The 17,532-nt window shown below is 45.0% G+C and overlaps 1 protein-coding gene across 5 annotated transcripts in view; it reads right to left on the reverse strand.

Moving 5' to 3' along the window:
• The window catches only part of HLF (HLF transcription factor, PAR bZIP family member), a 53,967-nt gene that overhangs the window by 23,065 nt on the left and 13,370 nt on the right, over positions 1 to 17,532 (reverse strand). The window contains exon 3 of one of the 5 annotated variants that reach the window (XM_041724831.1): positions 6,172 to 11,060. The exons of the other annotated variants lie outside the window; for them this stretch is intronic. Coding sequence (XP_041580765.1) covers positions 10,711 to 11,060 — 350 coding nt within the window. The 3' untranslated portion in view covers positions 6,172 to 10,710. Of the gene's footprint in view, positions 1 to 6,171; positions 11,061 to 17,532 lie in introns of those variants that run through there. 5 annotated transcript variants of the gene reach the window in all.

The following is a 17,532-nucleotide window of genomic DNA, read 5'->3' on the forward strand; positions in this document are numbered from 1 at the left end:
AAGACAGTGTCTGGCTGTGGGCCCATTGAGTCTGGGGTGCTGGTGCATTCCAGATGAAGAAGCTGGAGCACACGGAGCTCAGCTTTGTACATGAGTCTACGCTTCAGGAGAGCAACCCTAACGACACATACAGACTTAACCTTGAAATCCCCCCAGGAGAGGACACAGAGAATGAGAAAAGATCCCAGGGAACCCCTGATGCTTTAGGGACATTTAGGGACAGGGAGAAAAGCACTCCGTGGAGGATACTTCGGAGAGCCCAGAGACAGAGGAGGTAAACTAGTTCTTGGACAAGCTGGTGAAATGGGACTGACCAAAAAGATGGTTCTGCTAATTATGTTGTTAATCCCGTATGGGCAGTCACTGTGCCTCCTAATCAAGGAGCTACATTATTACCTCCATTAAACAAATGAGAAACAATACAACAAGACAGATCAAATAATTTGCTCAAGGTCAAATAGTTGGAAGAGCCTACATTCATATTAGGGCTAGCTCCAAGGCCCAAACGTTCTTTCTACATCTCTACCTGTATGCACACATATCCCTCAGCAAAAGTGGTGCCAACGGCTGGTGTCCAACAATCTCCTCCAAGCAACACTCCCTGGCCCCTACACGTGCCACAAGGATCCAAGGGTTCTGACACGTGTTTTGGGATGTTAGGTGTCTATTATTCCAAACTCTTGGGGGGTATTTTGTGAGGGGTGCTCGCAAGGGCATTTATACACTGAGCAACCCAGCCTAACAGAGATATTTCCCTTTGCTGTCTGTCCACCACTCCTACTGCCTAAAGTTCCCATGACTTTTTATTTATTTTTTATTTTTGATCTGGCAAGTGTATCTTTGGAGGGTATGGGCAGTGGAGGCAGGGAGGCTGGGGGATGAAAATGCCTGGGGAGATCCCCTCTCCAGACCACAATCAGAGATGTCTGTACCACAGGCTGTGTATATCACATGGAACAGGGACATTCTCTCTTTCCTTCTTAGTTAATGATAATTCTGAAAGGTTGCTAAATAAGAGTTGCTAGGCAATAGGAACTGCCTAGAGGGGTTTATGCTAAGCCAGGGGTGTGGATTCTTGGGGGGGAAAATGTCAATTTAATTCCATGGAGTCAGCTGTTACCTAAACAAAATGGATGTTGTGCCTTCAGTGTCTCATTTGTGGTGAGGTGAGCAATCCCCTAATAGTACCAGCCCTTGTGATTGCTGCCCCGGGGGCGGGGAGGGGGAAGGGGACTTCAGCTTCATATAAGTATTCACTGCACAAGTCTTGTCATCGCCTGATGGCATACACCTTTGTGATGAGGCGTCACAGAAAGGATTACATTATAAAGAAGTGACAGCTCAGGCTCAGTCGTTTAGGGAGAGGGAAAGGGAAAGTTATGGAGTAAAATATATAGTTACAGCCATCTACTGATTTTTACATTCAAATGCAAGCCAAGGCTTGGGAAAAGACATACACTCAGGTTTTCTTAAGTAAATTCAAGTCCCACATAGGGGGGAAACAGCCAAACAGCTGCTGATTCACATGAGTAATAAATGTGGAGGGGTTTATTAAATCTAGTTCTTACCACCATGTTGGTGGGGAGGGGGACACAATAAATTGTCCCCATATTTATAAGCCTGCAGTAAATCAGCCTATCATCCTACAGTTCCTACACTACAATAATATCCTAGACCAGTTTCTTAGAAATGTGCTGTTTCAGAAAAACTGAAAAATTTCCACCTTGCACAAAGGGTCTGTAGCCAAGCTAAACCCATCTGGCTCCTGCCTGATGTGATCTGGGGAGAAATCACAATGGGACAAAAATCTACCTTTACATTTCTCATGAGGTGAGATCTGTGTGCCTCTCGGGTAAACAGAAACTAGATACTAAGTCATTATGGGCAGCCCGGGTGGCTCAGTGGTTTAGCGTCGCTTTCAGCCCAGGGTGTGATCCTGGAGACCTGGGATCGAGTCCCGCGTTGGGCTCCCTGCATGGAGCCTGCTTCTCTCTCTGTCCCGCTCTCTCTCTCTCTCTCTCTCTCTCATAAATAAATTAATTAAAAAATAAATAAAAGCCATGTCATTATCAAACACTTTCTCCTTTAGTTCCTCAAGCCAGTGCCCTCTAGGAACATGCATGGCAAGGGAAGCCCCACCATAGTCTGAAATGGACCAAGAATATCCCAGTACCTCTGGAATCCTCTGCCATTCTGACGTGGTGATAACCCCCCATGCCAAAAAGCTCAGATTTCCTAACACGAAACTCCCTTCGCAGAAGGCAGTTCTGACCTAATCACTGGGGTGAGCTGGTTGACAAGGACACCAACTATAAAGATATGCCATGAAAATGACAGGTGGGAGGGGCAGGAGACAGTTTCCTTAAAAAGGAAAAGACATACATGCTGTTCGATGAAGACAAATGCTCCTTGGGTGGGTCGGGGGTGTGAAGGGTGAAGGTGTCATGCGGCTTCCTAAAGCCACACAGCCAGGGGCACCGTCTTTGGCAGCAGCTCAGTGGACAGACTTACAGAAGAAGATGGGAAGGCATGGCCTCAAGGGGAAGGATTAAAAAAAAACCCCGATGGTTGGTGAATTTTTTTTTTCTGAAACGGTATGAAAGGTCAATAACTGAATAATTCTTTAAAAGATGGATAATTCTTAAAACCAGTTTCCTGGAGAAGAAATGCCTATTCTCATTCTCTTTCCCTCCTCCATCCCTCCCCCTACCCCAATCTATTGAGGCTAACTAAGCACGAGAAAAAAGACAATTTAAATTCCCAGAGCTGGCAAGCCCGTGTGCCAGCCTGGGGACTTTTCCTACTGATATCAGAGAAGGAGGAGGTATTGACTTTTAATACCCACAGACTCTACCTACTATTTCTGATGGAATTGGAGGCCATACCACAAGAACAAAATGATTCTTTCTTAAAGGTCTATAAAAAGAGGAAATGAGTTATGGCTAAATAATTAAAGAATAGTGAGAAAAGTCTCAAACTGTACCTAGGTGTTCACTCTCTGGCTCTTGTAGTTTGAATCCTACACTATTTTAATACTCATTTAATGTTTATATCTGTCTAAAGAAAGACCTCCATCCAGTTCAACAAGATCTTCAGAGAAGATGGATGGTTCCATTTCTCCAACCCACTGACCACATGAAGGGAAGTCTTGCTGTATGGATCTGAAAGGGCATGACCAAGGCATCATCACTGAGAAGCACAGTCTCTTAATTTTATTCCGTCTGTGTAAGGTCACAGTTCCCAACCCTGGCTAAGGACCAGATTCACCTGTGGAGCTTTTAAAAAAATGCAGGTGCTCAGCACCCTTCCCACTTCAGTCAGAAGCTCTGAAAAGGGGACCTGGGATCCGTAGCTTTGTTGTGTTTCGTTTGTTTTGTTTTAATGAAAGAGGGAATAGTCTTTTCACACACTTTTGGTGGGAGTATGAACTAGAACAATTCCTTTGGGTCCTATACATTTTGATCAAGCATTCCACATCTAGGAATTTAAATGTTGGATATGCCACACGCATGTACAAGAAAAAAAAAAGGCAACCAAGGATGAAAACAAGCTAAAGGTACTTGCTAAATAAATTACAGCATAGCCTGACAATGGGATTCCATGCAGTTAGTAGAATAGCTATATATGTTATTGTGGAAATGTATCCAAAAGGTATTAAATAAAAAGGGGAAATTGCATAACATTTTGTATAGCGTACAACACTAATCTTTTTTTTTTTTTTTTTTTAGAGAGAGAAGCAAGCGTGTGCACACATGTGTGAGCTGGTGCTGGGAGGAGGTGAAGGGGCAGAGGGAGAGGGAGAGGTAGAGAATCTTAAGCAGGCTCCATGCCCATCTCAGAGCCCAAGGCAGGGCTCCATCTACTGACCCTGAGATCACGACCCGAGCCAAAATCAAGAGTGGGACGCTTAACCAATTGAGCCACCCAGGCACCCTAGTATGCACACTGTTCTATATATAGTGTGTATATATACATATATTTCCATAATCCCCCCCACACACGTGCTTATAATAACAAAGAAAATGGAAGAGTGTCCAAGAAACTGTTGACACTTAAATCTGGGAATGAGATATAAGAACTCAAGCTGTACACGTGTACAGTTCTGACTTAATTTTACGACGACCCTATATTACTTTTGCAATTCAACATTTTAAAAGAAATGGTTTCAAAGAGCTCCACTGGCAACTGGGGCCAAGGCTGAGAACCAATGATCTAGGGGAAATAGCCCCTGTGGATGGAAGGCCAGCAGACACTCCAGCTTGTTAATAAGGAAACCCACCACCCACACAGCATTCACACCATGTCATGCTCCCCACCTGCCAGAAGATGGCGCCCCAGAGGCAATCATCCAGCGCTTCCATCAAAACTTGTCAAAAGCAATTTTTCATGAACCCAAGTCTTTTTACTACTCTAAGGACGATTTTATTTATGCCCAAAGCATTCTTTGCTGCTGCTTCCATAAACAGAGGTTTACACATATTTATGTCACATGTATTTTTTCACAGAAATCCATGGGCTGTTCAATATACTCAAATACAACACTGGGGAGATGTTTTCCTCAAAGGAATTGGCAATGCTTGCTCAGACCACCCCCTCCTCCTCCGCACCGTTTCCCTGTTGTCTTTGCTCTGGTTTACTCACCTCCTTATCTCATTCCAGAATCAATGCCACAAAGGCAAGCCAGGCGGTAGTCAGCCATGTGGGGCATTTGTCCTAAATCTATCCACACCTTTGGCCCAGAAAGTATGGGGCACAGGGCAGCCCAGGGCAAGTGCCACGAGTTTTTCTCCCCTCCCACTAACACTGATTTTCTGGAAGTGGGTGTGTTGCCACAGCAACTGTCAAATCACATCAATTATGCCGCCTCTAACCTCCCAACATCTTCTTTAAACATACCACGCTCAAGACACGTGGCTCAGCTGCCCTGGAAGTGCAGAGCACCAGGTCCCTCACCATACAGCAAAGTTTCCCTTTTCTGAGTAGGAAGGAGCTAGCCCCTTTGTGGATCAACCACCATATGCATTCGTTTTATGCTTTTATTTCCCCTATTTTCATTCCAGGTCAGTGTTATCACATGACACTATGATCTGAATTGTTTGCTGTGAGCTTTTTTACTGTGCATATTTAATAGACACTAATTCTTAAAATCAGTCAAGAAAAACTCAATGAGTCACTTAAATATATCCTTCCTGGGATCCCTGGGTGGCTCAGCAGTTTAGCGCCTACCTTCGGCCCAGGGCGTGATCCTGGAGACCCGGGATCGGGTCCCACGTCGGGCTCCCTGCATGGAGCCTGCTTCTCCCTCTGCCTATGTCTCTGCCTCTCTCTCTCTCTCTCTCTGTGTGTGTGTGTCTCTTGTGAATAAATAAAATTATATATATATATATATATATATCTCCTTCCTATTGACATAATTTTGCCCATTCTTCAAGACACAATCAAGGATCATCTCTGATATTCCCTCTATACCCCATTCAGAGCTGACCACTCTTGCCTCAAGAGCTTCTCAAGTTCAAGGGACGGTTTATCTTTCTTACGTCTGAAACCCCAATACCTAGTTCAGCGCCTGGTAAACAGTTTGCCCTCAGTAAATATCTGGTAAGAAAATGTGTAATTGCACTCCAAAACAAATGTTCATTTGCTCGTGGTTCTCCATTAATCTTTATTATGTTATTAAATAACAGGGATAATGATATGACGACTGGGTATCAGACTTGCAATTAAGATCTAAATAACACATCACAAATCCTTTTTAAGAGGGAGAATACAGAAAGTTCATTCCCAAGACTTTTATACCATCTTCTTTTTCATTCTTGTTTTTTTCTGATCCAAGAAATGCATTGAAAGGGAGGCTTCTCCATATGGGGAGAAGCGACGAAGCCCCAAAGAAGGAAGCCACCACATTCCTGGAGTCCTCACCAGGCAGCCTGACATCTGGTCTGCACTCGGGGAAAAGAGGCCACATCCTCACATGGAGATCTATTTTTGCATTCCGAACTGCTGATGCTTCACTCATACAACTTGCCTCACACACAGGAAGGGGAAGGGAACCAATATTTACCAAGTGCTGGCTGCATGCTCTATGCTGCTTCATATACGCAGCTCTCAAGGAGATATCAGCCCCAGGGTCTGAGTCTGTCAGGAGCGCTCACCAAGCATGTTTCTGAGAAGCACACGGAGGTGAACACAGAGTAAGCAACTGCTTCCATTCATCTAGCTGATGGCAAATGCAGAGCTGATGCCCAGCATCATCACGTACCCATGCATGCTTCCCCACAGGACTTCTTAGGGGGAAATCTATGTGTCTCCCTGTTGTGCTGGGCCGGGTCAGCAGAGGGTGGGCACCAGAAGGATGAATGAATCCTGTCTTGACTTATACAAACCATGCTGTGGGCTGAGCTCAGAGGCATTAAGCATTCCTAACACCCCACTAGAGCATCCCTAGATCTCCTGGATCAGTATGTTTATTATTTCATGGTGTTTCACATTTAAAACTATATTGGAAGGCACTGTGGACTTGAGAATCCTACCAAAGTGCAGAATTCATTTTTCAGTCAAATCCGTCCTGATTTTATTGGTAAAGCCTGTATTTTGAAAATCAGCCTCTCCATGTCCTTTAAAATCAGACTCCCCAGGAACTGGCCAAGAACTGAGTTGGCCACAGACACACACTCAGGTCAGGTTGTAGTGGCTCCTTCTGCCTTCATTCCTCCCACAGCTAGTTTCCCGGTCCGAACGTCACTGTTGTACCACCGACACAGGTGTTCAGAGGTCCCGTGAGTTCTGCTACCTTCCGCAGGCCACGTGCCTTCTACCAAGAAGCAGTGGCGGGTTCTGGTGTCTGACCACGTGGCCTCGTATTCCAGCCCTGCAGTCCACTAAGCATGCTCCCTTCAGCATTTATTCGGTTCCCTGGGCCTGTTTCCTCACCTACTAAAGGATGCTGGTAGTGCCCCCCTAGTACTAATGACAGCAGTACCCAGAGGTTGTTTTGAGCTTTAATGAGATAATACACGGAAACCACTTAGCTTGGTGCCCAGACCGTAGTAAGCACAAAAGAAGGGTTAGCTCTTCCTGTGTCATTGCTTTTCCACCCATCCTGTCTGATGGAAGCTCTATGTTCAGAGAAAAAATGGAACCCACTGCTGACTGATCCTCAGGATGTCATCAGTCAGGAGACAGCGTGCAGTGACAAGCTGCTGCACACCTGACAGGCATGTCGCCAGTGGCTCCCAGAACCCCGCGTCCTTAGGGTGCTCCGGCTGCACCAAGCCCTCCTCTCTGTGTTGGTTTTGTGTATTTGTCTGTTCGTCCTCAGCATGGAGGGAGGAAGGTATGTGCCTCCAGGGTTTACGGATGCTCCAAAGTAATGTATGCACCCCCAGGAGCACTGCACGCCCCCCACCCTCCAAAAAAAGTGAAACCCTTCTATGGAACTAGCCTGGCCTTTTTTTCCCCTAGACTAAAAACAGGCTAATTTATTGATACCATGGAAACAACATGCAAGGAAGGGGTTAAGACCTGAGGAAACAGACTTTTAATTATTTCAGTGCTGCTTTATGAGTTACCACATTTCTCTTTTTAAAAAGTTCCCCAAGGCCACAACTCAATCTGTAATGTTTAAATTCATAGACAACTGTGTACATACGTTTGTATATGAATATATAAGGTCAGTATGTCAAATGGTTAATTCTGGGAGACAGGAGGAAGGGTGTCTGCTATACACTTTTTTTTTTTTTTTGTATTTTAAAACTTTTTTCAAAATGTTTCTGGCACCTCAGTTGCTTGAATAATTCTCTGCACACTATTCTAGCCAGAGACCTTTGCCACCTCACGCTGGTGGGAGGGCTGGGCTTTTCCCCAGCATACTACTAAACTGAAGCAGAGTAAACGGAGTAGCAGAGGCACTTGTGGGAAGGGCCCAGCATCTCTGGGCGTTGCCGGAAGGTTCCTGCTATATTCCCGGCTGTGGGCGCACAGCACATAGGGCACTTAGAATGGATTCTGCAGGGAATGCTGAAGACATGACAAATGCAGGGACCAACCAATTCCAACTCCTGGCCCAAGAAGCCCCTTTCCCCTTCAGCAGGGCCATGTCTGTTTTAGCACCCTACCCGCTGGCTGGTGTGGGCAGAAGTGCCATTCCGTAAACCAATCAAATCCTACACTCAAAGTAGTTACCCCCGAACGTACCACACACCAAGGAGTACCTCCCAGGTCTATGAACCAAAGAAATATAAGCTGGTGTTTTTAAAAAATAAACATCTGGGCAGCCCGGGTGGCTCAGTGGTTTAGCGCCGCCTTCAGCCCAGGGCCTGATCCTGGAGACCTGGGATCGAGTCCCACGTTGGGCTCGAAAATACTCTTCATCCTTGACTATTAAATAATTAATTGGAAAATAGCAAAACGTTCACACAGAAGAGCAGCTCACGGGAGCCTTATGAGCAGCTCTGGAGCTCTCACCTTGTCAGCGGGGGTGTATGTCTGCACTTTGCCTCCGCCGAGACCACTCAAACTCAGCTCTGTCCCAAAGGAGCTCATCCTGGCATGCTGACCCTTTGCAAAGGCTCACCATGTTGAACATAATCCTGCCAGCGCCACTGAAGATATATGAAAGTTTGCACACGTTCTCTTTCAAAACCACTTATAATGAAAGTAATGTCTTTGTTATTTCAACAAATGTTTACTGAATGCCAACTATGGTATAAAGCATGTGTTCAAGTGCTGAAGATAAAAGCCTAGTCCCTATCTCTGAGAAACCGAGAGTCAGGTGCAGAGTCAATAAGCACCAACCGTGTATATGCAGAAGTGCTTTGGGAGACAAGAGGATGGGGTTCAACACGCCTTCACCGACTTCACTTTGTGCAAAATGAAAAAAAAAAATCCTGAAGGATTAAAATACTCACACTGGTATGAGGATAGGCCAAACTCAAGACCAACAACTTAACCCACTGATTTTCAAAGGTATATAGTCAGTTCTGAGTGATAACTGCCCTGCCATTATAATGCATGAAGAAATGCAGTGTGCATTGCCTCAGTTAATTATAAAATGAAATTACATTCCCTGAACACTTCCCCGAGTGAGGGCAGGGGGTAGAAGCCTTGAGGTGGTGTCTAGCTGGGTGGCAAATGGCAACTAGCCAGGGCTTACACATTTACTGTGGCTAACCTACCAAGCAGAGAATCCACTAGAGCAATGGAAGAACTGACACCTGATGCTGGCTACAGATCCTCTCAATCATCTGCTAGAGCTTCTGTTGATTGAAAAAGAAAATGTGACTAAAAAAACACCTGCCTGACTTATAAGGGGAAGGGGAACAAAGCTTCAAATAAACTCCTGAACATCAACCATTTCTCAATACTTTCAAGAGACCTCTCTGAAACTGCAGGGCCACAGCTATCTCCCCCAGGAACCTTCTTTAACCTCACCTGGACTGATGTGACTGCAACAGTATTACTCGGTGAAGTAGCACTTGGTTCACCCCCCACGGAGCTGATGCATCTACCAGCCACGTGAGAGCTTGGCATTATTTTTACAGCTAATTACCAGCAGGTTTTTGAGACAGGTGGAATGCATTTCTGTCACTCCCCTTCTGCAGAGTAAGCAAAGGCTTCACCAGGTGACCAGCAGGAGGCTGTAGCCTGGTCCCCGAGGTTCTGGGCAGCTTTTACAAATGAGGGGGCTTCCCACTGAAGCAGCGGCCGGGCATATGCACCTTGCTTGAAAAACTCTTTTTAAATCTTGATTCATTGTTGCAGGGCTGGATGGTACAGCAACAGTCCAAAGCAGAAAACACTAGAATCAGAACAAGGCTCAGCGCTTGGGAAATCCCTACAGAATTTATGGGTTGGCACAACTGGGAAGGAAGAGTTTATTTTGTCACTTGTTACAAGAGAGTCTTCTATTTCACTGACAGAAGAGAAGTTAGTAATTATTCCCATAAATCTTTGCTTTTGAATCATTTTGGTCTTTCCTAAGGAGGGCTTAAAATTCCAGAACCAATTTTATTTTCAAACCTAATGCAGGCACCCATAATAACTGAGTATAAGGGGATATCAAAAGAAATATATTATATCGCCTCTTTCCTCTGATACCTCTTCTTCAAATTAGATATATGTTTCCCTGGAGGAAAAATGATCAGCTTGGTCCGTAAGAAAAGTAAGATGGAGATGGGACCAGAGGTGGAGAAGTAGGGGGTGGGGGTGGGTATTACAAAACAGTAAAGTACAAGGGGTGCGCAGAATAAATAAAAATAGACCAGTGAGGGAAAACTGAATGGAAGGGGTCCATTTGTTTATTTTAACAGCGTTTGCCATTCCAGGAGGCTTGCTGAAGTTCCTCCTTCAGTGGTTGGCCCTGGACCAACATCTGAAAGTCTTAGATCTTCAGAAAGAAAGATTTGGACAACGAAGTTGTTTTATCTGGGAGGGTAACTAGTTTGCTCAAGAGTTCCTGGACTTTGGTTTTGATGTTATTACCTTGGCCTAAGCTTCACTGTCCCAGGCGGTCCTGGCTGTGTTTACTGATTTAGCAAGGGAAACAAGAGGTCCTGGGAAGGATGGGGCTATCTCCCAGGCACAGCTTCCGTGTCTGGCTGGATCCCTTATTACCTGGGCACACCGAAGATGGCAAAGATGGGGAAAAGTCAAATATTTTTTTAAAGGTCCTATCTCTCTACACTCATAAGAGGGAAACAACACTTCTCTAACTTACTCCCCAAATAGACACTGCCGTGGATGTTCTGCCAAAGAGTGATGCGAAAGTGTGTTCCAAAGTGAAATGTAAGCTTGGCCCAGTGCCCAGCTCTCGACTGTATTTTGCAGAGAGAGCTGCAGGCTGGTGTACCGAAGGAACACATTTCTCTCCACGTGACTGCAAGAGCCAGGCAGCCCAAGCAGATTTCTTTGTGTTAATAAAATGTGATCTCTAGACGGTACACACCAGCAGCCCTGGGAAGACGTGAGCCAGGGAGAAGGACCCAGGGAAACCCATGGTCCTGGCTGAAAAGGGACCGCAGGTGCCGGCAAACTCAGTTGTATCAAGGCAAGGCATTCCAGGCCTGGCAAATACAAAATGAGAACAGAGTCAGGGAGGAAAAGACATATTAGGTGCTCAGGTGAATGCTGCTTAAGAAATAAAAATAATCCACGGGATCCCATCAAACGTGATCCTATGCCAATGTTTATCCTTTCTTGGTAGTCCTTCATGGACACCTTCTCAAGACTAGGAGTATACTTGGGATTCTGGGCACCTCCCCACAAAACTGAGATTACCCCAAATATGGCAGTTTGACTCTTATGTTAATAGTTTTTTTTTTCTTTTAATTTATTTATTTATGATAGTCACAGAGAGAGAGAGAGAGAGAGAGAGAGAGAGAGGCAGAGACATAGGCAGAGGGAGAAGCAGGCTCCATGCACCGGGAGCCCGACGTGGGATTCGATCCTGGGTCTCCAGGATCGCGCCCTGGGCCAAAGGCAGGCGCTAAACCGCTGCGCCACCCAGGGATCCCTGACTCTTATGTTAAATTGTAGATATTCTGATCTGGTGTAAAGGGTGGCAAACACACCATATTTCTATTTCCTCACCCCACAGGGGCCCAGCAAACACAATCAACTTTCTATGAACACAAGCAACCATGGGGCTGGGAATCATGAGCAACCAAAACATCTACATCTTTGGGGATCTACATCTTTGGGGAGGAGGTTCACAGGCTGAGGAGGGAAAGTGGGGATTAGCCACCCCTGCTCATTGGGCCTCCTTTTCACACAGCAGATCACTTAACCTCCAGAAGTTTCCAATTTACTATGTCCTCTGGCCAACTTGATCTTTCCAACGTGGAGAGCGTGTGGAGGCTGGAGGTCCCAGGGACAGAGTATCAGGGCCCTAGGGAGCTTCTGAACCTCTCAGGGACAATGTTAGAGATTGCAGGACTTGACACGCTAATGGGTTCCTCTGGTTAAAGGGAGTGGAAAGTCCTAGAAATCACTGCTCCTCAGCTCTCCTCCCTCTGCAGGAGGAGCCCAGCCCCCCGGCTCCTTGACCACGGTCAGGCAATCAGCTATAACTAGCTAATTATGGAGCAGCTGAGTTGATGCGCACCTTGCAGGCCCAGGTGAGCCTTCACCTTGGTTAATCTGCAAACCAGTTAATCGGCCTCAGGATAATTGAAAGTTAATCGTATGCAGAACTCAAGTGCAGTCATTGGAAACAGCAGGAAACCACAGGAGCAGAGTAAGTGAGGTCCACTCTCTGCGAACTCTCTCAGTCCACTCTCTAGATTCTCCACTGACAATGTTTAACCTCAAAGCCACCACCCCGCTGCCTCACACACCCCTGGACCCACCTCTTGTCACCCAGAAACCTTGACCCCAGGGAGCACACAGTAATTTCTCAATAAAATGTGACCATTATTATTCCACTGGTGCAGCACATGGATCTAAAGCTAGGAGACATTTGGGTGCCTATGGGAAGCACACTGGGGGAGCTGTGAAAGCATTACAGGTTCAAACATCACCAGGAAAGCAGATCAACAGCACAAAAACATGAAGCTCATTCTAAAACTGAAGAGATATAAACTTCTGAATATTGGTTCCATCAGCATGGATGACAGAAGGTCATCCCAAGCCTAAGCAAACTAGTAAATTCTCCGATGCCTTCTTAAAGAAGGTGGTGGCACTTCTGCTATAAATGTTAAGAATCACCGTGTGGGGGACTGGGGGCCCAGCCCCCTGGTCACTTCAGGGAAATCTGCAGCCAGGACTGCTGGCCACAGCCTGCCAGGTTTGGTGGTTTGTGGCCGCCTCTGCTGCTGCAGTGAGCCCCCACCCAAGCCTGACCTCCACTGCAGTATCCCCTGGAACCTGATGGGGATGCTGGTTTTGTAATTTCTGTCCCTCTTGTAACTCCTGCCCTGTGATCATGGTGCAGAATCAACAGACTTCACTTCCATTCTATTAAACTAACCGGAATAAGCCTCTCGCAGAGAGTGAAACAGTATGTGCCAGGAGCTTGGAATAACACTTTTCCGGGACACCAGAAACCGCACTGGCCCAAGTCCTTGATCTTCTGCCCAGAGGAGGGATGAGTACTCCAGGATCTTCCCAACCTGCTCTGTAAGGGCAGCAAATACCTGGCACAAATACTGTCCCACCTATGCCCATGGCAGACATCCCTAATTCATCACAGAACTCTTTCCCCTAAGCCCAGACCAAGCTTGAGTCTTTCAAGATGACATTCCAGGCACCTAGCAATCCACTGCAGCCAGCTGGGAGGTGAAACCTACTGCCATGGTGGGGAGGGGAGAGCCCCTATGAACCTGAATCCAGACATGCAGGGGAGCAAGCCAAAAGCAGAGCTGGCCACCGCCCTTCAAAAGAGCTAGCTGTGGGCCTTGGGGTTTTCCTTTTATTTTTCCCTTTCTCTTTTTTTAAAAATTATTTTGTCTGGCTAATAAACCACTGCTAAAAAATCCAACTCCTAGAGCGATAATTCCAGCCAGCAGAGCCTACTTTCAGGGTTACTCGGGAATGCTGAATACCAGAGAGAAGCCAGGGGTTCCCATTCAGAATGAAGACCATTTTTAAAGAAGAAACTAGCTTTAATACTGTTGCATTTTTTTTCCAGATGTGTCAGATGGTTTTTTGCCTTTCAGCTTTAATTTTAAACGCCATCATTCTCTATGAGTGGCAAAATGTCAGATTCTTAATCCATCTGCTTGCTTGGGAGCAGTACCATCACCCTGAGGCTCTGCATTTTTTGCACCAAAATTTGAATGTTAGTCTTCCAGCTCATAGTAGTCTTAGAACAGAGTCACAGAGATAAAAATAGCACCCATGTTTTACAGATAAGAAAACAGAGGCCTTGAGACATTCTGTGACCAGGAATACACAACCCAATCCTGGCCAACTTGCTCTAGAACCTCGATTTGGTGGATTTCAGATTCAGAGCTTTTTGTAAATGGCCTACCTTCAAACTGCTGCTACATGTTTTCTCCTCTTTTAAGATTTTATTTGAGAGAGAGCAAGAGGGCATGAGCTTGAGAGGGTGTGCTTGAGCTGGATGAGGGGCAGAGGGAGAAGCAGGCTCCCTGCATACTGCGCTCGATCCCAGGACCCTGAGATCACGACCTGGGCTGAAGGCAAAAGCTCAACTGACTGAGCCACCGAGGCACCCCCATCCCCCCAATCCCCCTTCAACCCAATGGAAATAATAATGCTAACCTAATGCATACTTTAATTTGAATTTACTTTGGTCAATTTTCTAATTGGCTAACATATTTATGACATACTTATAAATAGAAGAATGAAGGTTATTCTCATCTTACAGATGAAGGAGTAAAACCCAAAGAGACGTTGACCACTCACTTAAGATATTTAATAGCATAGCTGTGACTATAAAAGAGGTCTTTTAGTGTACCTAAAGAAGCAACACAAGGCTTTGCAAAGACTCAGCCCAACAACACAGAAATCTGGGAGAGTCCAAAAACTGAACTACAAGTACCTTTTAGAAAATAATCTTTAAATACCAGATTCTTAGGGCACCTGGGTGGCTCAGTAGGTTAAGGTGTAGGGTGTAGGTTAAGGTGTAGCTTCCCTACAAGCTGGCTGCCACCAGCTCAGGTCATGATTTCAGGGTCCTGGGATCGAGCCCCACTTTGGGCTCCCCGCTCAGCTGGGAGTCTGCTTCTCCCTCATGCTCTCTCTCAAATAAATGAATAAAACCTTAAAAACAAAACAAAACAAAAAACAAAACAAAACAAAAAACAGATTCTCACTCTGGAATGAAAACTGAGTGACAACTCAACAGGCACGATCCCAGGTCTGTTCACGGATTAGCCCATTTAATGTAATTTAACCCCATGATCATCCTGCGACTGGCTGCCACAGACCATGCTAGAAAAGGTGGGGGAGGGGCTCAAAATGTAAGTGACTTGCTCAAGGTATCATGGGTTCTCAGGAGACCTCGGACTCCAAATCCAATTTAATCTAGTGCCTAAGGGGTCCAACCGTGACATGCTCGTGCTATTAGGACTGTGTTTCTTTGAATATCTTTATCAAAGCTTGTTATTTCTGCCTTAAAAATGATTTCATCCTGATCTCCATGGTTTTTGGCCACTGAGACGTGCCCAAATTTATTTTTAAGCTGCCTGTAATCAGAGTGGAAGGGCTGATGAAGAAAAGAAAAAACGTACTTTGGCGACATAGCCATAATATGCAATCCTCCTGGGAGCAGACTAAGCTCCAGGAACCAACATCATTTCTAATATGAGCTGGTTCCTACAACCTCTTCCATTAAATGCTTAGCATCATCCTGGCTTTAACACATAATGGGTATTGCTATGATTTCCTATGCATTTAGCTGATTTAAACTTAGGAGCATTGTGCCCACTCTTTTATAGAAGCACAGAGATATTTCATTAGATGTAAAAATATGTGCAGGGAGCTCTAGCTGGAATCAAGAGGGGGAAATCTTGCTTAGTTTGATGTACTTTGTTAATCTTAAGACAGGACTGTTGTACCTTGAAAAGCTTTATCCTGCCACACCCATATGTACAGTACACAAAGTACTATGTCAAGACCTATGCCAAGAACTCCACATCTCTAATCTGGTTAAAAAACAAAGTCATATCAGGTTAATCCCAATTCTTAAATTAATCAAATTCTCATCATCCCCTTTGTGTAAAAACTATTTTCATACTTTTCTTCCAAATAATTTGGTTTTCTCAATTTCCTCACGTTCCCATTCCATTTCAAAAGAAGGGTCCATTTTTCCTATCTGGAGACCTCCCTGCTACTTTTCCATCTTATAGCGAGAGTTAAGAAGAAAGCGTCCAAGGGATTTACATGAGGAGGGGCAAAAGACCAGAGAGTCGGCTACCACTGGGGACCTACCGCCCTGCTTTTCCTCCAGCCAACAACTCATCACCAACAACTAGGAGGCTGCTAGTTCTCCAACACGTGATCTAAAAGTGTCACCAAAGAGAAGCCCAACTCATAAATCTTATGGCATGAGGGAAAGGCTTGAAAACCCCCAAAGAAATGTACATAAATTCCATTTCTCCCTTTCCCCCCTCAAGGTCTTTTTTTTTTTTTTTTTAAATCTATGATAGTCACAGAGAGAGAGAGAGAGAGAGAGAGAGAGAGGCAGAGACACAGGCAGAGGGAGAAGCAGGCTCCTTGCACCGGGAGCCCGACGTGGGATTCGATCCCGGGTCTCCAGGATCGCGCCCTGGGCCAAAGGGAGGCGCCAAACCGCTGTGCCACCCAGGGATCACCCCCCCTCAAGGTCTTTTAGCCACAGAGTCAGAGGATGGTAGGGGGATGGAGATGAAAGACACAGCCCTGGCTTGTGGAGCATCCATCTCTTAGCAGAGCCACCCAAGAAAGCAGAGGGACCACACCAGGGCTCCCAGGTGATGTAGATCTTTCTACAGAAGTCAATACACAGGATTCTTAGCCCCACTGTGCCTCATTACTCTTCCTTCCCTACAATGACACGGAAGGTGGGGAGCCATTTCCAGGCCATCGGTGCTGTAGCACAAGATGCTCTCCCTGACTTAAGTGTCCACACGGTGATGTTGGGGACAGAGGAAGAGAAGAAAGAATAGAATACAGATCCAAGTGATGAAAGCTACCACTCATATGCTGAGCACCGCTCAAGGGCTTTGCATATATCACCCCATTTACTCCTCCAGGAATTATCTGGTATAGAGCAAAAAACAATGACAGAAGATTTACAGAGCCAAGATTGAAGTTCAGGTCAGAGGTTTAATGACCATGTTATGCTGCCCTTTGATGCAGAGAGGGGAAGAATGAGAGAAAGTTGCTCCAATAGATGATGATTTCATTAGTCGAAATCAAGGAGAAAAAAAAAAAACACCCAACACCATCCTTGGGGATTGGTCTAAGACATCCTCTCCAATGGCACGTAAATGAACCATACACTTCTGGTTTCACACACTTTTGGTTTCAGTTTATATACACACAGGTAAGGTCTTTAAAGACTAGTTTGTACTCAAATAAGTTAAATGTGCCTAGGACTAGATTTGCATAATTAATCTGCTTGGTGATATCTTCTTCATAAAGACAATAAAGATGTAAACTTCAGTTTAATCAATTAAAGGTCAAATGATCACAAAATCTGAATCAATGGGATGTGACTATCAGGAAAGCTTGAAGGTAGAAAGAGAAACAGAATATAAATAAATTTAAATTGCTTCTTCACATCTAGTTTTTGTAGTAGTGAAATTTCATTCATCTTCAAACTTGTAAGGAATCCAGTAACTAAATGCCACTAAATGGCCCATTTTGTTTGAGTAAATTTCACTTGCAATGCTAAAAAATACTTATTTTTTGACACATATAAATATTATTTTAAAAATCATTCAGGTGGTCATTGGCCATTTGAAATAAACACGGGCTAGATTCTACCAGAAAAAAAGACACTTACGTCTCCTGGGAAAATGTATTAATATAAAGAAATCAACTTTAATGAAATAAATTCTATGAAATTCATATACAATCAGTTTTATA

Source organism: Vulpes lagopus, chromosome 12 (genome assembly GCF_018345385.1).
Source record: "Vulpes lagopus strain Blue_001 chromosome 12, ASM1834538v1, whole genome shotgun sequence".
Lineage (NCBI taxonomy): Eukaryota > Metazoa > Chordata > Mammalia > Carnivora > Canidae > Vulpes > Vulpes lagopus.